Source organism: Oncorhynchus keta, chromosome 35 (genome assembly GCF_023373465.1).
Source record: "Oncorhynchus keta strain PuntledgeMale-10-30-2019 chromosome 35, Oket_V2, whole genome shotgun sequence".
Taxonomy (NCBI): Eukaryota; Metazoa; Chordata; class Actinopteri; order Salmoniformes; family Salmonidae; genus Oncorhynchus; species Oncorhynchus keta.
In genome coordinates this window covers 20,187,276-20,211,431 of record NC_068455.1, presented here as the reverse complement: position 1 = coordinate 20,211,431, position 24,156 = coordinate 20,187,276, and the positions used below count along the sequence as shown (strand labels likewise).

General features: G+C 44.8%; 1 protein-coding gene and 1 non-coding gene across 4 annotated transcripts in view; one reads left to right on the top strand and one right to left on the bottom strand.

The window, feature by feature from the left end:
- The window catches only part of LOC118371748 (A-kinase anchor protein 6-like), a 266,002-nt gene that overhangs the window by 5,691 nt on the left and 236,155 nt on the right, over positions 1-24,156 (top strand). For all 3 annotated transcript variants that reach the window (XM_052496677.1, XM_052496678.1, XM_052496676.1), the window contains exon 2: positions 18,479-18,860. In XM_052496677.1, the coding sequence (XP_052352637.1) occupies positions 18,528-18,860 (333 nt within the window). In that variant the 5' untranslated portion in view covers positions 18,479-18,527. The remainder of the gene's footprint in view (positions 1-18,478; positions 18,861-24,156) is intronic.
- trnaa-ugc (transfer RNA alanine (anticodon UGC)) lies at positions 24,078-24,153 on the bottom strand. Its single transcript has one exon. It is a non-coding gene; the product is annotated as a tRNA-Ala (tRNA).

The window sequence follows — 24,156 nt, the reverse complement described above, 5'->3', positions numbered from 1 at the left end:
ATGGTGTGGGGGAAATGCAGCTAGCAAACGAGGCTCCGCTGGCTAAGAGAAGGATACGGTCAAGAAGAACACAGATAGTTCCAAGAGAAATGGACAGACAAATATTTTTTTGTACTGCATGATGGGACTAGCTCACTTTGTCTAATTTGCCAGTAGACAGTCAATTGTTTTAAACAAGCAAATTTAGAGCAACATTTCCATTCACACCATGCCCACTTTGACAAAACATATCCACCTCAAAACAACCTTAGAAACAACAAAATAGCACAACTCAAAAGACAGCTCGAAGGACAACAACAAATGTTGGACAGATCTAGCAGTGTTGCATAGAAAACGACAGAGGCAACATATGAGATTGCTTGGATACTCGCGAGAAACAAGAAGACCATCACAGACGTAGAGATTGTCAAAGAATGTTTTTTGGCCTAAAATTGTATGCTGATTTTACAAACAAGGAAGATCTTTTAAAGCAAACTAAGGGACTGCAACTCTCAGACTCGATCATAACAAGACACATACAAGACATCAGCGAGGACATCGGTTAGCAACTGATTACTGACATATCTGTGGTGCCTTGTTTTAGTATTGTACTTGATGAAAGCACTGATATAAGGGACATTGCCCAATTATGTGTTTGGGTCCGTTTCCCTCAAAACGAGTCGTTCAGAGAGGAACTTATGTTTACTGACCCTTCAGGGACAAACACGAGGAGAGGATATTCTGAAAGCCCTTGTTACTTTTTTTGCTGATAATAATATTGACTGGTCAAATCTGGGATCTGTGTCCACTGACGAGGGAAGGAGACGGGACTCATAGGCCTGATGAGAAAAAGAGGATATTCGCAAATGTGTTACGTTTCATTGTATCATTCCTCAGGAAGCACTTGTGGCTACACTCAGACTGTGACTTAGAATGTGATGCAGCAAGTAGTCAAAGCCGTGAATTTGTTGCAAGCCAGGGGAGAGAGGAGCCAGAGATGGATGATCCACAATAGATATTAAAGCTTTCTTTTTAAGTGACATCACCTGCCACCTGAACACGGTGAATCTCCAGCTCCAAGGGAAAGCTCAAATTCAGTGCAAAATGCTGCGACTGGTCACAACATTTCAAAATAAGGTCACCACACTGTTCATACCTGACATTTTGTTAATTTCCCAAAACTCAGAGCAGTCACCACATCCAACCCAGACATACTGCAACATTTAGCTCTGATGCATTTTTGCGTGTGTTGGAAGAGTTGAAGTATGAGTCAAGATTCAATGGTATCATGGAGTACAAGCACTTTTTCAACTTCATTGAGAACCTCTTTCATGTGCCAGTGTCATCTCTGACCCCAGTCATCACAGCCCTCTGTCCTGACCGTGCTGGAATAGAGAGTGAGATAGTGGAGCTGCAGGCAAAAGACACTTTGCAAGGTGAACTAAGATCAGGTGTTACCCATTCCTGGAGCCTTGTGTCAGACACAGAGTATCCACTTCTGAAGCAGTGTGTGCAAAAGGTGACATAATTTTTTGTCAGTACTTATTCATGTGAAGCAACATTTTCAACAATGAACATTGTGAAACAAAAACAGAGAAACAGACTGACCAATGCACACCTGGATTGCCTCACAAGGATAGCAACAACAGACTATACATTTAGAATGAATTCAGTCAAGCAGAAGGGGCATTTTTGCTCATCCAACTACTGAGGTAACCCACGATCGGACACTTTTTCCCCTCCAATTTATGCCTAAAATGACAAACACACATTTAACTGCATGTAGCTCAGGACCTGAAGCAAGGATATGATTATTGTTGATGCCTTTTGAAAGGAAACACTTTGATGTTTATGGAAATGTGAGATTAATGTAGGAGAATATAACACGTTAGATCTGGTAAAAGATAATACAAAGAAAAATACTTGTTTTTTTCCGTCTTTGAAATGTCTTTGGGCACGTGTTTCATCCAAACATCAAAATACTGCCCCCTAGCTTAAAGAGGTTTTAAAGCCTTATTCTAAAATACATATTTTTTTAAATGTATCCCCTCATCAAGCTACACACAATACCCCAAAACAGGTTTTTAGAAATGTTTGCAAATGTACAGTACTGTGCAAAAGTTTTAGGCAGGTGTGGAAAAATGCTGTAAAGTAAGAATGCTTTCAAAAATAGACATGTTAATAGATTAGATTTATCAATTAATAAAATGCAAAGTGAGTGAACAGAAGACAAATCTAAATCAAATCCATATTTGGTGTGACCACACTTGCACAAAGTCTTTTTTTTAGGCATATAGTCAGGTGTATGATTAAACAATTATACCAAACAGGTGCAAATGAGCATCAATTCAATATGTAGGTTGAAACGCAATCATTAACTGAAGCAGAAACAGCTGTGTAGGAGGAATAAAACAGGGCGAGGAACAGCAAAACTCAGCTAACAAGGTTTTTCTTCTGTTCACCCACTTTGTATTTTGTTAGACATGTTAATAGATTATATTTATCAACTATTTTTGAAAGCATTCTTTCTTTACATCATTTTTTCACATCTGTCTAAAATTTTTGCACAGTACTGTAATGAAAAGTATTCAAAAATGAAAAGTATTCAGACCCTTTACTCAGTACTTTGTTGAAGCACTTTTGACAGTGATTACAGCCTCAAGTCTTCTTGGGTATGACGCCACAAGCTTGGCACGCCTGTATTTGTGGAGTTTCTCCCATTCTTCTCTGCAGATCCTCTCAAGTTGGATGGGGAGCATTGCTGCACAGCTATTTTCCGGTCTCTTCAGAGATGTTTGATCGGGTTCAAGTCCGGGCTCTGGCTGAGCCACTCAAGGACAATCAGAGACTTGTCCCAAAGCCACTCCTGCGTTGTGTTGGCTGTGTGCTTAGGGGTTTTATCCTGTTGGAAGGTGAACCTTCGCCCCAGTCTGAGGTCATGAGCACTCTGGAGCCTGGTTTTCATCGAGGATCTCTCTGTACTTTACTCCGTTCATCTTTCCCTCGATCCGGATGAGTCTCCCCATCCCTGGAACTGAAAATCATCCCCACAGCATGATGCTGCGACCACCATGCTTCACAGAGGAGCTCTGTCAGTGTGACCATCGCGTTCTTGGTCACTAACTCTGTCGGCTAACTTCCGGCGCCGACAGAGATGGCCGCCTCGCTTCGCGTTCCTAGGAAACTATGCAGTTTTTTGTTTTTTTTACGTGTTATTTCTTACATTAGTACCCCAGGTCATCTTAGGTTTCATTACATACAGTCGAGAAGAACTACTGAATATAAGATCAGCGTCAACTCACCATCAGTACGACCAAGAATATGTTTTTCGCGACGCGGATCCTGTGTTCTGCCTTTCAAACAGGACAGCGGAATGGATCCCATGCTGCGACCCCAAAAAACGACTGGTCAGACTCCGGAGACGGGCACACCGTGCACCACTCCCTAGCATTCTTCTTGCCAATGTCCAGTCTCTTGACAACAAGGTTGATGAAATCCGAGCAAGGGTAGCATTCCAGAGGGACATCAGAGACTGTAACGTTCTTTGCTTCACGGAAACATGGCTCACTGGAGAGACGCTATCCGATGCGGTGCAGCCAACGTGTTTCTCCACGCATCGCGCCGACAGAAACAGACATCTTTCTGGTAAGAAGAGGGGCGGGGGCGTATGCCTTATGGCTAACGAGACATGATGTGATGTAAGAAACATACAGGAACTCAAATCCTTCTGTTCACCTGATTTAGAATTCCTCACAATCAAATGTAGACCGCATTACCTACCAAGAGAATTCTCTTCGATTATAATCACAGCCGTATATATCCCCCCAAGCAGACACATCGATAGCTCTGAACGAACTTTATTTAACTCTTTGCAAACTGGAAACCATTTATCCGGAGGCTGCGGCTGCATTCATTGTTGCTGGGGATTTTAACAAGGCTAATCTGAAAACAAGACTCCCTAAATTTTATCAGCATATCGATTGCGCAACCAGGGGTGGAAAAACCTTGGATCATTGTTACTCTAACTTCCGCGACGCATATAAGGCCCTGCCCCGCCCCCCCTTTTGGAAAAGCTGACCACGACTCCATTTTGTTGATCCCTGCCTACAGACAGAAACTAAAACAAGAGGCTCCCACGCTGAGGTCTGTCCAACGCTGGTCCGACCAAGCTGACTCCACACTCCAAGACTGCTTCCATCACGTGGACTGGGATATGTTTCGTATTGCGTCAGTTAACAATATTGACGAATACGCTGATTCGGTGTGCGAGTTCATTAGAACGTGCGTTGAAGAGGTCGTTCCCATAGCAACGATTAAAACATTCCATAACCAGAAACGGTGGATTGATGGCAGCATTCGCGTGAAACTGAAAGCGCAAACCACTGCTTTTAATCAGGGCAAGGTGTCTGGCAACATGACCGAATACAAACAGTGCAGCTATTCCCTCCGCAAGGCTATCAAACAAGCTAAGCGTCAGTACAGAGACAAAGTAGAATCTCAATTCAACGGCTCAGACACAAGAGGCATGTGGCAGGGTCTACAGTCAATCACGGACTACAGGAAGAAATCCAGCCCCGTCACGGACCAGGATGTCTTGCTCCCAGGCAGACTAAATCACTTTTTTGCCCGCTTCGAGGACAATACAGTGCCACTGACACGGCCTGCAACGGAAACGTGCGGTCTCTCCTTCACTGCAGCCGAGGTGAGTAAGCCATTTAAACGTGTTAACCCTCGCAAGGCTGCAGGCCCAGACGGCATCCCCAGCCGCGCCTCAGAGCATGCGCAGACCAGCTGGCCGGTGTGTTTACGGACATATTCAATCAATCCCTATACCAGTCTGCTGTTCCCACATGCTTCAAGAGGGCCACCATTGTTCCTGTTCCCAAGAAAGCTAAGGTAACTGAGCTAAACGACTACCGCCCCGTAGCACTCACTTCCGTCATCATGAAGTGCTTTGAGAGACTAGTCAAGGACCATATCACCTCCACCCTACCTGACACCCTAGACCCACTCCAATTTGCTTACCGCCCAAATAGGTCCACAGACGATGCAATCTCAACCACACTGCACACTGCCCTAACCCATCTGGACAAGAGGAATACCTGTGAGAATGCTGTTCATCGACTACAGCTCGGCATTCAACACCATAGTACCCTCCAAGCTCGTCACCCTGGGTCTCGACCCCGCCCTGTGCAACTGGGTACTGGACTTCCTGACGGGCCGCCCCCAGGTGGTGAGGGTAGGCAACAACATCTCCTCCCCGCTGATCCTCAACACTGGGGCCCCACAAGGGTGCGTTCTGAGCCCTCTCCTGTACTCCCTGTTCACCCACGACTGCGTGGCCACACACGCTCCAACTCAATCATCAAGTTTGCGGACGACACAACAGTGGTAGGCTTGATTACCAACAACGACGAGACGGCCTACAGGGAGGAGGTGAGGGCCCTCGGAGTGTGGTGTCAGGAAAATAACCTCACACTCAACGTCAACAAAACTAAGGAGATGATTGTGGACTTCAGGAAACAGCAGAGGGAACACCTCCCTATCCACATCGATGGAACAGTAGTGGAGAGGGTAGCAAGTTTTAAGTTCCTCGGCATACACATCACAGACAAACTGAATTGGTCCACTCACACAGACAGCATCGTGAAGAAGGCGCAGCAGCGCCTCTTCAACCTCAGGGGGCTGAAGAAATTCAGCTTGTCACCAAAAGCACTCACAAACTTCTACAGATGCACAATCGAGAGCATCCTGGCAGGCTGTATCACCGCCTGGTACGGCAACTGCTCCGCCCTCAACCGTAAGGCTCTCCAAAGGGTAGTGAGGTCTGCACAACGCATCACCGGGGGCAAACTACCTGCCCTCCAGGACACCTACACCACCCGATGTTACAGGAAGGCCATAAAGATCATCAAGGACAACAACCACCCGAGCCACTGCCTGTTCACCCCGCTATCATCCAGAAGGCGAGGTCAGTACAGGTGCATCAAAGCTGGGACCGAGAGACTGAAAAACAGCTTCTATCTCAAGGCCATCAGACTGTTAAACAGCCACCACTAACATTGAGTTGCTGCTGCCAACACACTGACACTGACTCAACTCCAGCCACTTTAATAATGGGAATTGATGGGAAATGATGTAAATATATCACTAGCCACTTTAAACAATGCTACCTTATTACATTTACATTTAAGTCATTTATCAGACACTCTTATCCAGAGCGACTTACAAATTGGTGCATTCACCTTATGACATCCATGTTACTTACCCTACATTATTCATCTCATATGCATACATATATACTGTACTCTATATCATCGACTGCATCCTTATGTAATACATGTATCACTAGCCACTTTTACTATGCCACTTTGTTTACATACTCATCTCATATGTATATACTGTACTCGATACCATCTACTGTATCTTGCCTATGCTGCTCTGTACCATCACTCATTCATATATCCTTATGTACATATTCTTTATCCCCTTACACTGTGTATAAGACAGTAGTTTTGGAATTGTTAGTTAGATTACTTGTTGGTTATTACTGCATTGTCAGAACTAGAAGCACAAGCATTTCGCTACACTCACATTAACATCTGCTAACCATGTGTATGTGACAAATAAAATTTGATTTTGATTTGATTCCCCTGACCAAGGCCCTTCTCCCCTGATTGCTCAGTTTGGCCGGGTGGCCAGCTCTAGGAAGAGTCTTGGCGGATCCAAACTGCTTCAATTTAAGAATGATGGAGGCCACTGTGTTTTTGGGGACCTTCAATGCTGCAGACATGTTTTGGTACCCTTCCCCAGATCTGTGCCTCGACACAATCCTGTCTCAGAGCTCAATGGACAATTCCAAATATTAATTTTCACAAAATCTGCTGCTCCTGGGCGGTGTGTTTGGGATCATTGTCATGCTGAAAGACCCAGCCACAGTTATATTTTGGTTTCATCTGACCATATGACATTCTCCCAATCTTCTTCTGGATCATCCAAATGCTCTCTAGCAAACTTCAGACTGGCCTGGACATGTACTGGCTTAAGCAGGGGGACATGTCTGGCACTGCAGGATTTGAGTCCCTGGCGGCGTAGTGTGTTACTGATGGTAGGCTTTGTTACTTTGGTCCCAGCTCTCTGCAGGTCATTCATGTGGTTCTGGGATTTTTGCTCACCGTTCTTGTGATCATTTTGACCCCACGGGGTGAGACCTTGCGTGGTGCCCCAGATCGAGGGAGATTATCAGTGGTCTTGTATGTCTTCCATTTCCTAATAATTGCTCCCACAGTTGATTTCTTCAAACCAAGCTGCTTACCTATTGCAGATTCAGTCTTCCCAGCCTGGTGCAGGTCTACAATTTTGTTTCTGGTGTCCTTTGACAGCTCTTTGGTCTTGGCCATAGTGGATTTTGGAGTGTGACTTTTTGAGTTTTGGACAGGTGTCTTTTATACTGATAACAAGTTCAAACAGTTGCCATTAATACAGGTATTGAGTGGAGGACAGAGGAGCCTCTTAAAGAAGAGGTTACAGGTCTGTGAGAGCCAGAAATCTTGTTTGTTTGTAGGTGACCAAATACTTATTTTCCACCATCATTTGCAAATAAATTCATTAGAAATCCTACAATGTGATTTTCTGATTTCTTTTTCTCATTTTGTCTGTCATAGAAGTGTACCTATGATGAAAATTACAGGCCTCTCTCATCTTTTTAAGTTGGAGAACTTGCACAATTGGTGGCTGACTGAATACTTTTTTGCCCCACTGTAAGTCCGTTAAGAACAAACTCTTATTTGCAATGGCGGCCTACCCCGGCCAAACCTGGATGACGCTGGGCCAATTGTGCGCCACCCTATTTGACTCCCAATTACGGCCGGATGTGATACAGCCTGGATTGCTGATATGGATTAAAGATATGTGGTCATCACTATCATTCAGTATGTGTAGTCTCCTCCCTCCCTATAGTCCCACTACATTGACTTATTAGATATGTAACACAGTGGTTTTATCATATTAGAGAGCTTGCCTTGGTCCTGAGCTCACATTTCTCTCTAGGCTACATCTGATGATATCCCTAGTCAGCTTGATTTCATGTTAAATAACCCAATTAATACCTACGTGAAAAGTTTTTCAAACAAGTTCTCTGTAACAAGGACAATGATTAGTGATGATTGGCTTCCCCTTCCCAACACTACAGTATACTGTTCGCACCTTGTTGTTTCTCCCCTCGGCTGATTCCACTATGTCACTATGAACTGTGAACATGACGGGCCTGTGAGCCACATTTGGCAACAGCAGCCAGGGGAACGGGACAGAGAGAGAGCTTGACCCATTTCAGGATTACTAATTGACTCATTAAGGGACAGAGTGTTTCAGAATCTTCAGAAATGGTGATTAGGTCTAGTTTACAATGACTGTCACATAAATTAGCACTTCGCTCACACACACACACACACACACGAAGATTGTTAGTTTTGGATGACTCGTAGCCTGTAAAAGCATAATATCTATGAAACTAGTTTGTTCAATATGTGGGGGGAAATAAGCATGATGTCACCATAAACAGAAGCCTTTTGTATTTTCCTAATAATGAGGATAAGTCATTATTTTTACTGACCGTGCCCACTGATTGCCCTGAAGGCTTCTGTGCTGCAGTGCTCACACTGATTCTATCTATGTTTTCCTTTGTTTCAAAATATATGGCTGGCATCAGGTATCCTACTACATTGTAGCAAGATGAAGTTGCCTTTAGATGCTGATCTAAGGCCAGATGTCGTTTTCAGTCTTTAATGGTTAAGATTTAGATTGGTGGTAGGGTAATCTGATGCTAGATCAGTGTTTATGGGCCCTTTAAGAGGCTGAGGAGGGTCATTAGCCACATACAGCCAAGAGTGATGTAATAGCTCTGGAATAGACAAGGCCTCATTCAGCAAACCACGCATGGTGGTGGTGGTGATGATGGTGGTGATGGTGGTGGTGATGGTGATAGTGGTGGTGAACATGATGCACATGGTGGTGACAATGCACATGATGATGCAAGTCTTGGCTCATAGACATCTACATGACTCACCGGGACAGAGTCAAAGTGGTCCAATTCTCATCCTAAAACAACCTAATTGATGAAAAAAAAGCATAAAATCAACAGTGGCATTATTTTCAACGAACTCTGCAACTCTTCCAACTATTTACATTTTTCACAACTGCCACCAGTTTGATGGCAAAACATTATAAAGGATATTTCCTGCTGAAACCATATTAAACACCAATGGTATTCAGTAAGTTGATCATTTATATTTAGGATAATGTTTTGCATCTTTGTCATTCTATTTTTGCAAATATTAAAATCATTTTATTTGATATATTTTACATGTGAAAAGGCCACACAGGGCCAGAGCTCATTAGGCACCTTAAGTGCCCAAAAGGGCCACTAGATGTCTTCTTATAGATGACATAAAATCCTTAAAAGACACACATTCTGGTAGTTTACTGGTAAACTTAGAAAGTTTCCAGTAATATACCCTCCCTTTGCAACCCATACAACTTAAAAGATGAGGTCCTGCAGGCAGGCGGGATCTAGGCGCCTGGCCAATGATTAGAGAATAGGTGTGTCGGTGCTCCATTTACTTCTTCCACGCTCTCTTTACCAGTCAATATCTACCATAGGCTACCCCTACAACAACACACCTCATGGAGATTTCAAATGGGAGTGGCTTGGCTTGGACTTACAGCGATTCTCCCACAGCGATTCTCCCACTCTCTCACACGCACACAATCACATGGCTGTGGAAGGCTGACTGTCAGTCAGACAAACAGATGCACAGGTTGATTGGATTTACTCTTATCAATTGGCTTCTATTTCCCTAGCCTTGGCTCGGCTTCGCTACTTAGCATCATGGGATTTCCTTTTTTGGGCCGAGGGATCGGGATCGGGATCAGGAATGCTGGGGGATATTGTCTGTGGACTACATCTGTAGTATGTGATCCATTATCGTTGGCCTGTAATTATCCAAGTTTAACTTGGAACGGCATAGCTGCAAATGGCACCCTGTTCCCTATTTAGTGCACTACTTCTGACACTGAGGGAGGCTAGCCAGGCCAAAGCCATTATGAAGAAGATATTAAGGTGTGCCCTCCCCACTGGGAAGAAACATTCAGACAAACCTTGAGAATGTGCTCCTGGTGGGTGGAATTGATAATATTTACAAGGTGTGTGTGTGTGAACTGTATTTGTAGCAGCAGTTAATAAAGGCTTTATCATCTCCATAATGAGCCCAGATGAGCCAGAAAGGTCAGGAGGTAATACAGATGCAGAATTTAATTATATGTCATTGTGTGGGCCACTTCTCATTGGTAGATGGAGCCATCAGTCAGGGATTCATGACTTCTCATTGGTAGATGGAGGCCTCTCACTGTCATACTGTCATAATAAAGCAGCAGGATGCAATGCCTCATCCAAGCCATTGATTTCCAATGACATACTTCACTGCCTCATCACTCTATCAGCGAATGTTGTGTTTCCACTCACACTGCTCTGCTGTACTGGAGTGTAGAGGCAACATTGTTAATAGCTGCAACAGGAAGGCTAACACACAAAAGCCATGGTGAAGTGGTTGGCTTAATGTGATTTATTTTCTACTGCATCTCTTCATTCAATGTACTAGCCATAGAAGTAGAATGAATCTCATTCTAAGTCTAGGCCTATGGTTCTAACTTCTTAAGGGGTCGGTGTGAATGAGTAAATATCTAAAATCACTGAACTCTGTTAAGTTTCATTGGTTTTGTAATACAAGGTAATATGTTTAATGTAAAGCAAGGAGCAGATTGTTCAGGATGATATCATTTAGTGGCTACTGTATGGTAAAACATATTGGGTTGTTAAGCCTGTCCTAATTCAAAGGGAGACTAGGCGCATTAGACCACTGCAGTAATATCAGCTTCCACTGGATCATATTGCTGGGCTTTAGAAGGGTTTAATGGGATGTAAGAGAGAGTGACATTTTCTCTGCCTCTGATTCACCAAGCTTTATAGACGGAGGCCTGAAGCCATAATATTACAGGTTCTTCAATGCTTTATCCTCAGGATTCCAAAACCATGTCAAAATGGAGGAATCAGAAATGCTTAAAGGGCACACCGGTTCCCAACTAAGCTTTCCTTTAGATAGCATGTCCTTGCTTCGGGAAGCAGAGAGAATAACTCATCAATTCCAGTATTACTATATCAAATGTACAGTATTATCTGTTGAAGAACCACTGCAGGACATCTAGGATGTGGTTTGGGAAACCAGCTTTGGTTACAGGAGAGAGAGGGTGAGGATGAAGCACCAGATGGATTAATCAAATCATATCAAATGTATTTATATAGCCCTTCTTACATCAGCTGAAATCTCAAAGTGCTGTACAGAAACCCAGCCTAAAACCCCAAACAGCAAGCAATGCAGGTGTAGAAGCACGGTGGCTAGGAAAAACTCCCTAGAAAGGCAGGAACCTGCGAAACACTACTGTGTTTCCCAAGTGAGGGGTCCCGACTAGAGGTCGACCGATTATGATTTTTTTTGATACCGATACCGATGATAGGACGACCAAAAAAAGCCGATACCAATTAATCGGATGATTTTTGTTTATATATATTTGTAATAATGAAAATTACAACAATACTGAATGAACAATTACAACTTTTATTATTACTTAATATGATACATAAATACAATATATTTAGTCTCAAATAAATAATGAAACATGTTCAATTTGGTTTAAATGGGTGTCTGGTTATTGAGTCAGTGTTGAAAGTGTGTGTGAGGAATGGGTGTCTGGATATTGAGTCAGTGTTGAAGGTGTGAGGAATGGGTGTCTGGATATTGAGTCAGTGTTGAAGGTGTGTGTGAGGAATGGGTGTCTGGATATTGAGTCAGTGTTGAAGGTGTGTGAGGAATGGGTGTCTGGATATTGATTCAGTGTTGAAGGTGTGTGTGAGGAATGGGTGTCTGGATATTGATTCAGTGTTGAAGGTGTGTGTGAGGAATGGGTGTCTGGATTAGAGGTCAACAGATTATGATTTCGATACCGATTATTGGAGGACCAAACAAAACCGATGCCGATTAATCGGCCATTTTTATTTATATATTTATGTATTTATCTTGCTCCTTTGCACCCCAGTATCTCTACTTGCACATTCATCTTTTGCACATTCTACCATTCCAGTGTTTAATTGCTATATTGTAATTACTTCACCACCAAGGCCTATTTATTGCCTTACCTCTCTTATCCTACCTCATTTGCACATGCTGTATATAGATTTTTCTACTGTATTATTGATTGTATGTTTATTCCATGTGTAACTCTGTGTTGTTGTATGTATCAAACTGCTTTGCTTTATCTTGGCCAGATCGCAGTTGCAAATGAGAACTTGTTCTCAACTAGCCTATCTGGTTAAATAAAGGTGAACAAATAAAATTAACAGAGCTGTGCTTCAAGCATTGCGAAAAGCTGCTGGCAAACGCAGGAAAGTGCGGTTTGAATGAATGCTTAAGAGCTTGCTACTGCCTACCACTGCTCACCCAGACTGCTCTATCAAATATCAAATCATAGACTTATGGTAAAATCCAGAAACTATCATTTCGAAAACAAAACATTATTCTTTCAGTGAAATACGGAACGGTTCCATATTTTATCGAAAGGGTTGCAATCCTAAGTCTAAATACTGCTGTTACATTGCACAACCTTCAATGTTGTGTCATAATTACATGAAATTCTGGCAAATTAATTACGGTCGTTGTTAGAAAGCAATGGTCTTCACACAGTTCTCTAAGAGCCAGGCTACACAAACTGCTGCATATACCCTGACTGTAATGGGGTCCTGTGTGTAGCTGGTGTAGAGAGTCAGGCGCAGGACAGCAGAAATGAGTAATCAACGTACTTTACTCAAAAGACAAAAATACAAGGAAAATATACGAGCCCACAATAACGGACCGATTTACAAAGAACAATCACTCACAAACAAACATGGGGAACAGAGGGTTAAATAATAAACAGGTAATTGGGTGAGTGAAACCAGGTGTGTAAGACTAAGACAAAACAAATGGAAAATAAAAAGTGGATCGGCGGTGGCTAGAAGGCCGGTGACGTCGGCCGCCGAACACCGCCCGAACAAGGAGAGGGACCGACTTTGGCAGAAGTCGTGACAGTACTCCCCCACCACCGACCTCGGGGACAACCCGGAGAACGAGGCACAGGGCCGGGTGGAGACGGTGGAACTCCCGCAGCAACGAAGGGTCCAAAACATCCTCCACCGGCACCCAGCATCTCTCCTCTGGACCGTACCCCTCTCCCACTCCACGAGGTACTGAAGGCCCCTCGCCCGACGCCTCGAGTCCAGGATGGCTCGAACAGCAGACTCCGGGGCCCCTTCGATGTCCAGAGGGGGCAGAGGAACCTCCCGCACCTCAGACTCCTGGAGTGGACCAGCCACCTTTGTCTTGTCAACAAATGTCTGGAAGACTGATGGAGCATTCATCAACCTGTACGGCATGACGAGGTACTCATAGTGCCCTGAGGTGGTACTAAATGCAGTCTTCCACTCGTCCCCCTCCCTGATACGCACCAGGTTGTAAGCGCTCCTGAGATCCAATTTTATGAAGAAGCACACCCCGTGCATTTACTCGAACGCACTGGCGATGAGAGGCAGCTTGAAACTATACCTCACTGTGATCTGATTGATCCCTTGTTAGTCAATACACGGGCGCAAACCCCCATCCTTCTTCTTCACAAAAAATAAACTCGAGGAGGCAGGTGAAGTGGAGGACTGAATGTATCCCTGTCCCAGAGATTCGGAGACATATGTTTCCATAGCCGCCATCTCCTCCTGTGACAGAGGATACACGTGACTCCTGGGAAGTGCTGCGTCTACCTGGAGATTTATCGCACAATCCCCCCATCGATGGGGTGGTAATTTAGTCACCCTCCTCTTACAGAAGGCGAGAGCCAAATCAGCATATTCTCAGTGGATGCGCACGGTGGAGACTGGACTTTCCACCGTGGTCGCACTGATGGAAACCCCCACACACCTCCCTGAGCACTCTGGTGACCACCCCTTGAGAGCCTCTGTGTAACTTTCCAAAGGTGGGATCTTTTGTGTTGGTAACATTTTATTATGCAAGACATGTCGGTGGAAATGCTTTTATGTGCAAATATTTATATAATAACCATCATATTGTAACGACCCGCACAGACAGCTGTGTGTTATGTTTTAGGCTAGTAGGTGGTTGTGTTGTACTTACCAGTACCCAGTGTTCGCGGGGTCCGACATGCCAATCAACCTGCTAGCTGCCAATCACGGGGAATGCCTGGAATGTTCTGATGCCGGGCATCCTTGCGGTTGGCGGAGTGGCGTGGAGGGGGGTTGGGCAGGGGGATGGAGCATTGGAAGTTAAGACCAGGTTTAGCCTTTGTTCTCTCTCTTATGTCTGTCCTTCACAAGAGAAGGTCACGGTTGGCTTGTGGGGTATCTTTCGTTTATTTGGTGTGGGCTACGGCCAAACAGTAGCCTGTGTAAAGTTGGGTTAATAAACCGTCAATTCGTAAACTCAACCCTCTGTCTGGACAATTGTTCCTTTATGATCTAGTCAGGTCGTTACAATATTAAAGTCAACTTGGAGTCACGGGATGACCTGTTGTGTGGTCCTCCCGGGAAAGCATGCAGTTTATTAGGCTACCGATTTTAAATAAATTATGATGAACTTCACATTGTGGTGATGAGTTTGATTCTCCTTTCCAATAAATATTGATGGTCTTATTCTGATGACATGATGATTGATGCTTGGCTGCCTTTTGTCAAAAATACAAATAATGTCCATAATAATCTCATCATGTAGGCTGTTGTCTACTCACACTGTATCTGTGAACTGTTAATATAGACAAAGTAGATAGATTATTGTTTTTTGTCAAATGGCAGCCAGGTGTCAATTATCATGTTACCAAAATAAGACCTTCGATAATTATGGGAAAGGAGCTAACTTTCACCACCCTGTGAAGTTCATCATAATTGATTTCATCTGTAGCCTAATAAACTGCATGTTTTCCTGATGAGTCATAGTGGGAGGACCACACAACATGTCACAGCGTGACTCCAAGTTAGTCTGGAGCCTAATAAACTGCATGGTTTTTCGAGTCATAGTGGGAGGACCACACAACATGTCACAGCGTGACTCCAAGTTAATCTGGAGCCTAATAAACTGCATGGTTTTTCGAGTCATAGGAGGAGGACCACACAGCGTAACTCCAAGTTAGTCTGGAGCCTAATAAACTGCATGGTTTTTCGAGTCATAGGAGGAGGACCACACAGCGTGACTCCAAGTTAATCTGGAGCCTAATAAACTGCATGGTTTTTCGAGTCATAGGAGGAGGACCACACAGCGTGACTCCAAGTTAATCTGGAGCCTAATAAACTGCATGGTTTTTCGAGTCATAGGAGGAGGACCACACAGCGTGACTCCAAGTTAATCTGGAGCCTAATAAACTGCATGGTTTTTCGAGTCATAGGAGGAGGACCACACAGCGTGACTCCAAGTTAATCTGGAGCCTAATAAACTGCATGGTTTTTCGAGTCATAGGAGGAGGACCACACAGCGTGACTCCACGTTAATCTGGAGCCTAATAAACTGCATGGTTTTTCGAGTCATAGTGGGAGGACCACACAACATGTCACAGCGTGACTCCAAGTTAATCTGGAGCCTAATAAACTGCATGGTTTTTCGAGTCATAGGAGGAGGACCACACAGCGTAACTCCAAGTTAGTCTGGAGCCTAATAAACTGCATGGTTTTTCGAGTCATAGGAGGAGGACCACACAGCGTGACTCCAAGTTAATCTGGAGCCTAATAAACTGCATGGTTTTTCGAGTCATAGGAGGAGGACCACACAGCGTGACTCCAAGTTTACTTCGATTTAATAGTTATTAAATAAATATTTGCGCATAAAGGCGTTTCAACCACCATTTCTCACATAATTAATTTTACGGACACAAAAAGATCCCACCATGTCGAACAAACAAATAGTCTGTAGTCATTTATAAAATTGTACCGGCATTTCATGTTTTCCATCAGGCCAGTGCCGTTACTTTTTTTAATGCATCAGGTAATTAATCCACATGACATGGCTGGATGGTAACGTGGTTAGTGATGTTCTTTTCTATACAGAATATCATACAAAGTGATTGCCTGATGTTATTCTGAACTGCCCAATACCCTTCTGATGCATTACAGTCACTTCAAACCATACTGTCTTCAGATTTAAATACTGTAAGACTGATTTTAAATTGACTGTCATAGCCAAATTAAAAAAGTAATTGTTGGCCGTTGGAACACAAACCTTATCTTATTGGTTCTCCCCTCAGCAGCTGGAGACTCAGTAGCCATCTTGGCCAGGTGGGGAGCAGAACATTGACTGAATGACTACTGCTTTTGCCAGTATAATCATAGTGAATTAGAGGGGACAGTGATTAATATGCAGGGATAAAGTGTGTGCAGACAGGCAGACAGAGAATGCTGTCTGGTTTAAGCAGTTAATGTCGGTGGTGTTTTGTGGACGTTGTTGGGTCTAATTTACAGTGCCTTCGGAAAGTATTCAGACCCCATGACTTTTTCCACATTTTGTTACGTTACAGCCACATTATAAAATTGATTCAATTGTTGTTTCCCCCCTCATCAATCTACACACAATAACCCAATGACAAATGGTTTTTATTTGGATTTCATGTAATGGACATACACAAAATAGTCCAGATTGGTGAAGTGAAGTAAAAAAAAAATATATATATATATATATATATATATATATAAAAATATATATATATAAATTAAATAACGGAAAAGTGGTGTGTGCATATGTATTCACCCCCTTTGCTATGAAGCCCCTAAATAAGATATTGCGCAACCAATTACCTTCAGAAGTCACAATTCGTTAAATAATGTCCACCTGTCTGCAATATCTGTCACATGATCTCAGTAGATATACACCTGTTCTGAAAGGCCCCAGAGTCTGTAACACCACTAAGCAAGGGGCACCATGAAGACCAAGGAGCTCTCCAAACAGGTCAGGGACGAAGTTGTGGAGAACTACAGATCGGGGTTGGGTTATAAAAAAATATATCCGTAACTTTGAGCATCCCACGGAGCACCTTTAAATCCATTATTAAAAAATTGAAAGAATATGGCAAGACAACTAACCTGCCAAGAGAGGGCTGCAAGGAGGGCATTAATCTGAGGCAACAAAGAGACCAATGGTAACCCTGAAGGAGCTGCAAAGCTCCACAGCGGAGATTGGAGTATCTGTCCATAGAACCACTTTAAGCTGCACACTCCACAGAGCTGGGCTTTATGAAAGAGTGGCCAGAAAAAAAGCCATTGCTTAAAGAAAAAAATAAGCAAACACGTGATGTTCGCCAAAAGGCATGTGGGAAACTCCCCAGACATATGGGAGAAGGTACCCTTGTCAGATGAGACTAAAATTGAGCTTTTTGGCCATCAAGGATAAAGCTATGTCTGGCGCAAACCCAACACCTCTCATCACCCCGAAAACACCATCCCATGGTGGTGGCAGCATGGTGGTGGCAGCATCCTGCTGTGGGGATGTTTTTCATCGGCAGGGATTGGGTAACTGGTTGGAATTGAAGGAATGATGGATGGCGCTAAATACAGGGAAATTCTTGAGGCAAACCTGTTTCAGTCTTCCAGAGATTTGAGACAGGGACCGAGGTTCACTTCCAGCAGGACAATGACCCTAAGCATACTGCTATAGCAACACTCAAATGGTTTAATGGAAAACATTTAAACATTTTGGAATGGCCTAGTCAAGGCCCAGACTTCAATCCGATTGAGAATCTGTGGTATGACTTAAAGATTGCTGTACACCAGTGGAACCCATCCTAGTTGAAGGAGCTGAGCAGTTTTTCCATGAAGAATGGGCAGAAATCCCAGTGGCTAGATGTGCCAAGCTTATAGAGACATACCCCAAAAGACTTGCAGCTGTAATTGCTGTGAAAGGTGGCTCTACAAAGTATTGACTTTGGGGGGGTGAATAGTTATGTAAGCTCAAGTTTTCCGTTTTTTTGGCTTATTTCTTGTTATATTTCTTGTTGCATCTTCAAAGTGGTAGGCATGTTGTGTAAATGAAATGATATACAAACCCCCCAAAATCTATTTTAATTCCAGGTTGTAAAGCAACAAAATATGAAAAATGCCAAGGGGTTGAATACTTTCCTCAAGCCACTGTAGCTCTGCTAATATTAGTCGTCTCTGTAGAACAACGACTGATTTATTCTCCAGCCGAGCATGAATGGGACTATTTATGGGGTTGCAACCGAAAATACCCAGTTGGCTTCCCTCTGTATAAATAAAATATTCTCTGGCAGCTGTACAGTTATTAATGAATGTTTCTGTCCTTTCTTCCACCTTCCTTCCTTCCGCCCTGTACTCCTTCCCTTCATCCCAATTTCCCTCTTTGTCTCTCTGCAGCTGATTTGAGAACGGCCCGATCAACTATAGGATCTAGCTGTTATTCACCATGAACGTTGCGGTGTCTCCCATGGCCAGAAAGGCTGCCTCACCCATGATCACCTCCATCACGCCCAGCTTTGAGGAGGAGGAGGCAGGCCCCAGCCTCAGCCAGGGTGGTCTCTGTAGAGAAGGGCTGGCCCAGGAGAGGGACCCGGCCTGGAGGTATCAGAACCAGAAGCCCCCTCCCCTGCACACAGGGGCGGACTGGAAGGTGGTGCTGCACCTGCCTGAGATTGAGACGTGGCTGAGGGCCACCACTGACAGGGTCCGGGATCTCTCCCACTCTGTCCACCAGGACTCAGTCAACAAACACCTGGATGTACACCTAGTGCAGCTCAAGGTAAGAGGGACTAGACACTCTATAGGCTCTCATCGCATATTATTATAATGATTATATTATGATTTCAAAGGGCCTAGTAGCAAAGAACTACCCGGTGCCCGTGATCACAAAGTGTCTCAGAATACGGCACTCGATGTCATAGGAAGGCCAAAAAGGTCATCAAGGACATTAACAGTCCGAGCCACTGCCTGTTCACCCCGCTATCATCCAGAAGGCGAGGTCAATACAATGCATCCAAGCTGGGACCTAGAGACTGAAAAACAACTTCTATCTCAAGGCCGTCAGACTATTAAACAGCCATCAATAACGCAGAGAGGCTGCTGCCTACATGCAGACTTGAAATCATTGGCCACTTTAATAAATGGATCACTAGTCACTTTAATAATGCCACTTTAAGAATGTTTACATATCTTGCATTACTCATCTCATATGTACAGTGGGGCAAAAAAGTATTTAGTCAGCCACCAATTGTGCAAGTTCTCCAACTTAAAAAGATGAGAGAGGCCTGTAATTTTCATCATGGGTACACTTCAACTATGATAGACAAAATGAAAAACAAAATCCAGAAAATCACATTGTAGGATTTTTAATGAATTTATTTGCAAATTATGGTGGAAAATAAGTATTTGGTCACCTACAAACAAGCAAGATTTCTGGCTCTCACAGACCTGTAACTTCTTCTTAAAGAGACTCCTCTGTCCTCCACTCGTTACCTGTATTAATGGCACCTGTTTGAACTTGTTATCAGTATAAAAGACACCTGTCCACAACCTCAAACAGTCACACTCCAAACTCCACTATGGCCAAGACCAAAGAGCTGTCAAAGGACACCAGAAACAAAATTGTAGACCTGCACCAGGCAGGGAAGACTGAATCTGCAATAGGTAAGCACTTTGGTTTGAAGAAATAAACTGTGGGAGCAATTATTAGGAAATAGAAAACATACAAGACAAGGTCAAAATGATCACAAGAACGGTGAGCAAAAATCCCAGAACCACACGGGGGGACCTAGTGAATGACCTACAGAGAGCTGGGACCAAAGTAACAAAGCCTACCATCAGTAACATACTACGCCGCCAGGGACTCAAATCCTGCAGTGCCAGACGTGTCCCCCTGCTTAAGCCAGTACATGTCCAGGCCCGTCTGAAGTTTTCTAGAGAGCATTTGGATGATCCAGAAGAAGATTGGGAGAATGTCATATGGTCAGATGAAACCAAAATAGAACTTTTTGGTAAAAACTCAACTCGTCATGTTTGGAGGACAAAGAATGCTGAGTTGCATCCAAAGAACACCATATCTAATGTGAAGCATGGGGGTGGAAACATCATGCTTTGGGTCTGTTTTTCTGCAAAGGGACCAGGACGACAGATCCGTGTAAAGGAAAGAATGAATAGAGCCATGTATCGTGAGATTTTGAGTGAAAACCTCCTTCCATCAGCAAGGGCATTGAAGATGAAACGTGGCTGGGTCTTTCAGCATGACAATGATCCCAAACACACCGCCTGGGCAACGAAGGAGTGGCTTCGCAAGAAGCATTTCAAGGTCCTGGAGTGGCCTAGCCAGTCTCCAGATCTCAAACCCATAGAAAATCTTTGGAGGGAGTTGAAAGTCTGTGTTGCCCAGCAACAGCCCCAAAACATCACTGCTCTAAAGGAGATCTGCATGGAGGAATGGGCCAAAATAACAGCAGCAGTGTGTGAAAACCTTGTGAAGACTTACAGAAAACGTTTGACCTCTGTCATTGCCAACAAAGGGTATATAACAAAGTATTGAGATAAACTTTTGTTATTGACCAAATACTTATTTTCCACAATACATCTGGATTTTTTTTCTAATTTTGTCTGTCATAGTTGAAGTGTACCTATGCTGAAAATTACAGGCCTCTCTCATGCAGCGGCTATTTTGAAGGTTTTACTTGCAATTATGTTGAATTGTGGTTGTTTTACAGGACCTACCTTAGTTGAATGAAGGTACATACTAAAATGTAAATGTAGACTACTGGGCTTAGTACTGTAGGCTGTTGGGCTCAATTTCGGGGGTTACCTAGGGAGGTTCTCCCTTTAGACTGGCAGATGCGTGCGTGCGTGTGTGTGTACAAATGTCTACAGATCAAGCTGATGGGGTATCTATCTGGAGAAACTTTTCTCTTTATAGACTGGCTGATCAATCAGCTGATGGTCTTATTGGATTCTGTTAGAGGACAGTTTTGAACCAGCCCTCAGTAGCCCTTTAATTAAAACAGGAAATGGAGGAACATAATTAGTTCAGCTGCAGCTACCCTCAAGGCATTGGGAATGGCAAAATGTGTTTCCACAGTATTGGGATATGGGTCCTAGTCACTAAGTAGGAGTAGAGTAGGAGTGCTGCAATCAGTTTTGCCTTTTAAATCATAATCAATAAGTCTCACGGAATTCTAGAAGTGGTGGGTGTAGAGTCAGGCGCAGAGAGCAATACAACCAATGGATGCATTTATTTCGGCAATGACCATAAATCAGGTATGTCTCCAAAAACCAGGAAATAACATACAACAAAATACGCAGGAGAAAACTTCAGCGTTGACAGTAGGAATAAGGCCGCACAAAAGCAGGCGGGCACTGAAAGTTTAAATAGACCATTGATGAACTAAAATAAGCAACAGGTGAAAACAATCAAGACAAAACCAACAGAAAAGAAAAAGGGATCAGTGGCAGCTAGTAGACCAGTGACGACGACTGCCAAGCGCTGCCCGAACAGGGAGAGGAGCCACCTTCAGTGGAAGTCGTGACAGTACCCCCCGATGCACGGTCCCGCAGCGAGCCGACACTGGCCTCGAGGATGACCCAGAGGGTGATCCGGGTGGAGGCGGTGGAAATCACTCAGCAGTGATGGATCCAAGATGTCCTCCACCGGTACCCAGCACCTCTCCTCCGGACTGTACCCCTCCAAAATCCACGAGGTACTGCAGGCTCCTCACCCGGCGTCTAGAGTCCAGGATGGAACGTATCATGTACACCGGGGGCCCCTCGATGTCCAGAGGACGACCCAGAGGGCGATCTGGGTGGAGGCGGTGGAAATCACTCAGCAGTGATGGATCCAAGATGTCTTCCACCAGTACCCAGCACCTCTCCTCCGGACTGTACCTCTCCAAAATCCACGAGGTACTGCAGGCTCCTCACCCGGCGTCTAGAGTCCAGGATGGAACGTACCATGTACACCGGGGGCCCCTCGATGTCCAGAGGGGGCGGAGGGACCTCTGACACCTTACCTTCCTGCAGGGGACCAGCTACCACCGTCCTGAGGAGAGACACATGAAACGAGGAGTTAATACGATAGTAAGAAGAGAGCTGTAACCGATAACACACCTCGTTTATCCTCCTCAGGACATTAAATGGCCCCACACACCGCGGCCAGCCCCAGCTTCCGGCAGGGCAGACGGAAGGGCAGGTTTCGGATCGATCCCCCGGTGCGAACACGGGGGCCTCACTGCGGTGGCGGTCAGCGCTTACGACCGCAGAAACCTACCCACATCCTGGTTCCCGCTCTCCACCTGCTCATTGCTCTTGGGGTAAAAACCTGAGGTCAGGCTGATTGAGACCCCCAGATGCTCCATGAACGCCCTCCAAACCCGGGACATGAACTGGGGACCCCGATCAGAAACTATGTCCTCAGGCACCTCGTAGTGCCGGAAGACGTGGGTAAACAGGGCCTCCACAGTCTGCAGGGCCGTAGGGAGACCAGGCAACGGAAGGAGACGGCAGGACTTCGAAAACTGATCCACAACGACCAGGATCGTGGTGTTCCCCTTAGACGGGGGAAGGTCGGTGAGGAAGTCCACCGACAGATGTGACCAAGGCCGTTGTGGAATGGAAGGGGGCTGTAACTTCCCTCTAGGCAGTTGTCTTACTTCCCTCTAGGCAGGAGCCTTACTCCGAGCGTACACTGAACTGGAGGAGACATAAAACCTCACGTCCTTAGGTGGGCCACCAGTACCTTCCCCTAAGACTCTGCACCGTCCTCTCAATTCCCGGATGACCCGAGGAGGGTAGCATGTGGGCCCACTGGTTCAATTTGTCACGAACACCAAGCGGCATGTACTTCCGGCCCGCTGGACACTATGGTGGCGTGGGTTCTAACCGTTACGCCCGCTCGATGTCCGCGTCCACCTCCCATACCACCGGTGCCACCAGACATGAGGCCGGAGGTATGGGAGTAGGATCGATGGACCGCTCCTCGGTATCATAGAGACGGGACAGTGCGTCGGCCTTAGTGTTACAGGAACCTGGTCTATAAGAGATGGTGAAACTAAATCTGTTTTTAAAAAAATGTCCCACCTTGCCTGGCGAGGATTCAGTCTCCTCGCTGCCCGGATGTACTCCAGATTACGGTGGTCAGTCCAGATGAGAAAAGGGTGTTTAGCCCCCTCAAGCCAATGTCTCCACACCTTCAGAGCTTTTACCACAGCCAGCAACTCCCGGTCCCCCAAGTCATAATTTCGCTCTTGCAGGGGCGAAGCTTCGGTGGCGTGCCCGAGTGCTGTGATAGCACGGCTCCAACCCCACGCGTCCACCTCCACCATGAATGCCAAAGAGGAGTCCGGATGAGCCAATATGGGAGCATCGGTAAGCAGCGCCTTCAGACAACTAAAAGCTCTGCTCGCCTCTGCTGACCACCGCAAACGCACCAGCCTACCCTTCAGCAGTGAGGTATTGGGAGCTGCCACCTGGCCAAAACTCCAGTAGTAATTGGCAAACCCTAAGAAGTGCTGCACCTCCTTTACCGTGGTCGGAGTTCGACACGGCAGTCACACAAATCACATTATCATAAGCTGTCTCTCTCTATGCTCCTTCTCTCAGCTGATATAGGGTATGACATATTTGTTGATTTACCAATCCTGTTATTTCTCTCAGTAAGTTTATTTTCCTCCTCCCTGCCTTTGTCTCCCTCAATCCATTTGAACCCACAACTTGACCAGCTGTAATGACCCCTGTAATCAATAGTATCAAATAACACAACATGTCATTCTGTTGCCAGAGTGAATTCTTGGGACTTCCAGAATGAGTGTGCCTGTTTGGATTCACTGGTGAAGTCTGCCATCTAGTGGGATTTGGTGGATATGTTACAATGTAATAATACTCACTGAATCATTTACATTTGAGTAATTTAGGAGACACTCTTATCCAGTGGTGTGTGTAACTCTCACAGTAGTGAGTTCATACAGTTTCATACTTTTTTTTGTACTGGTCCCCCGTGGGAATCGAACCCACAACCCTGGCATTGCAAGCACCATGCTCTACCAACTGAGCCACACAGGACCTTT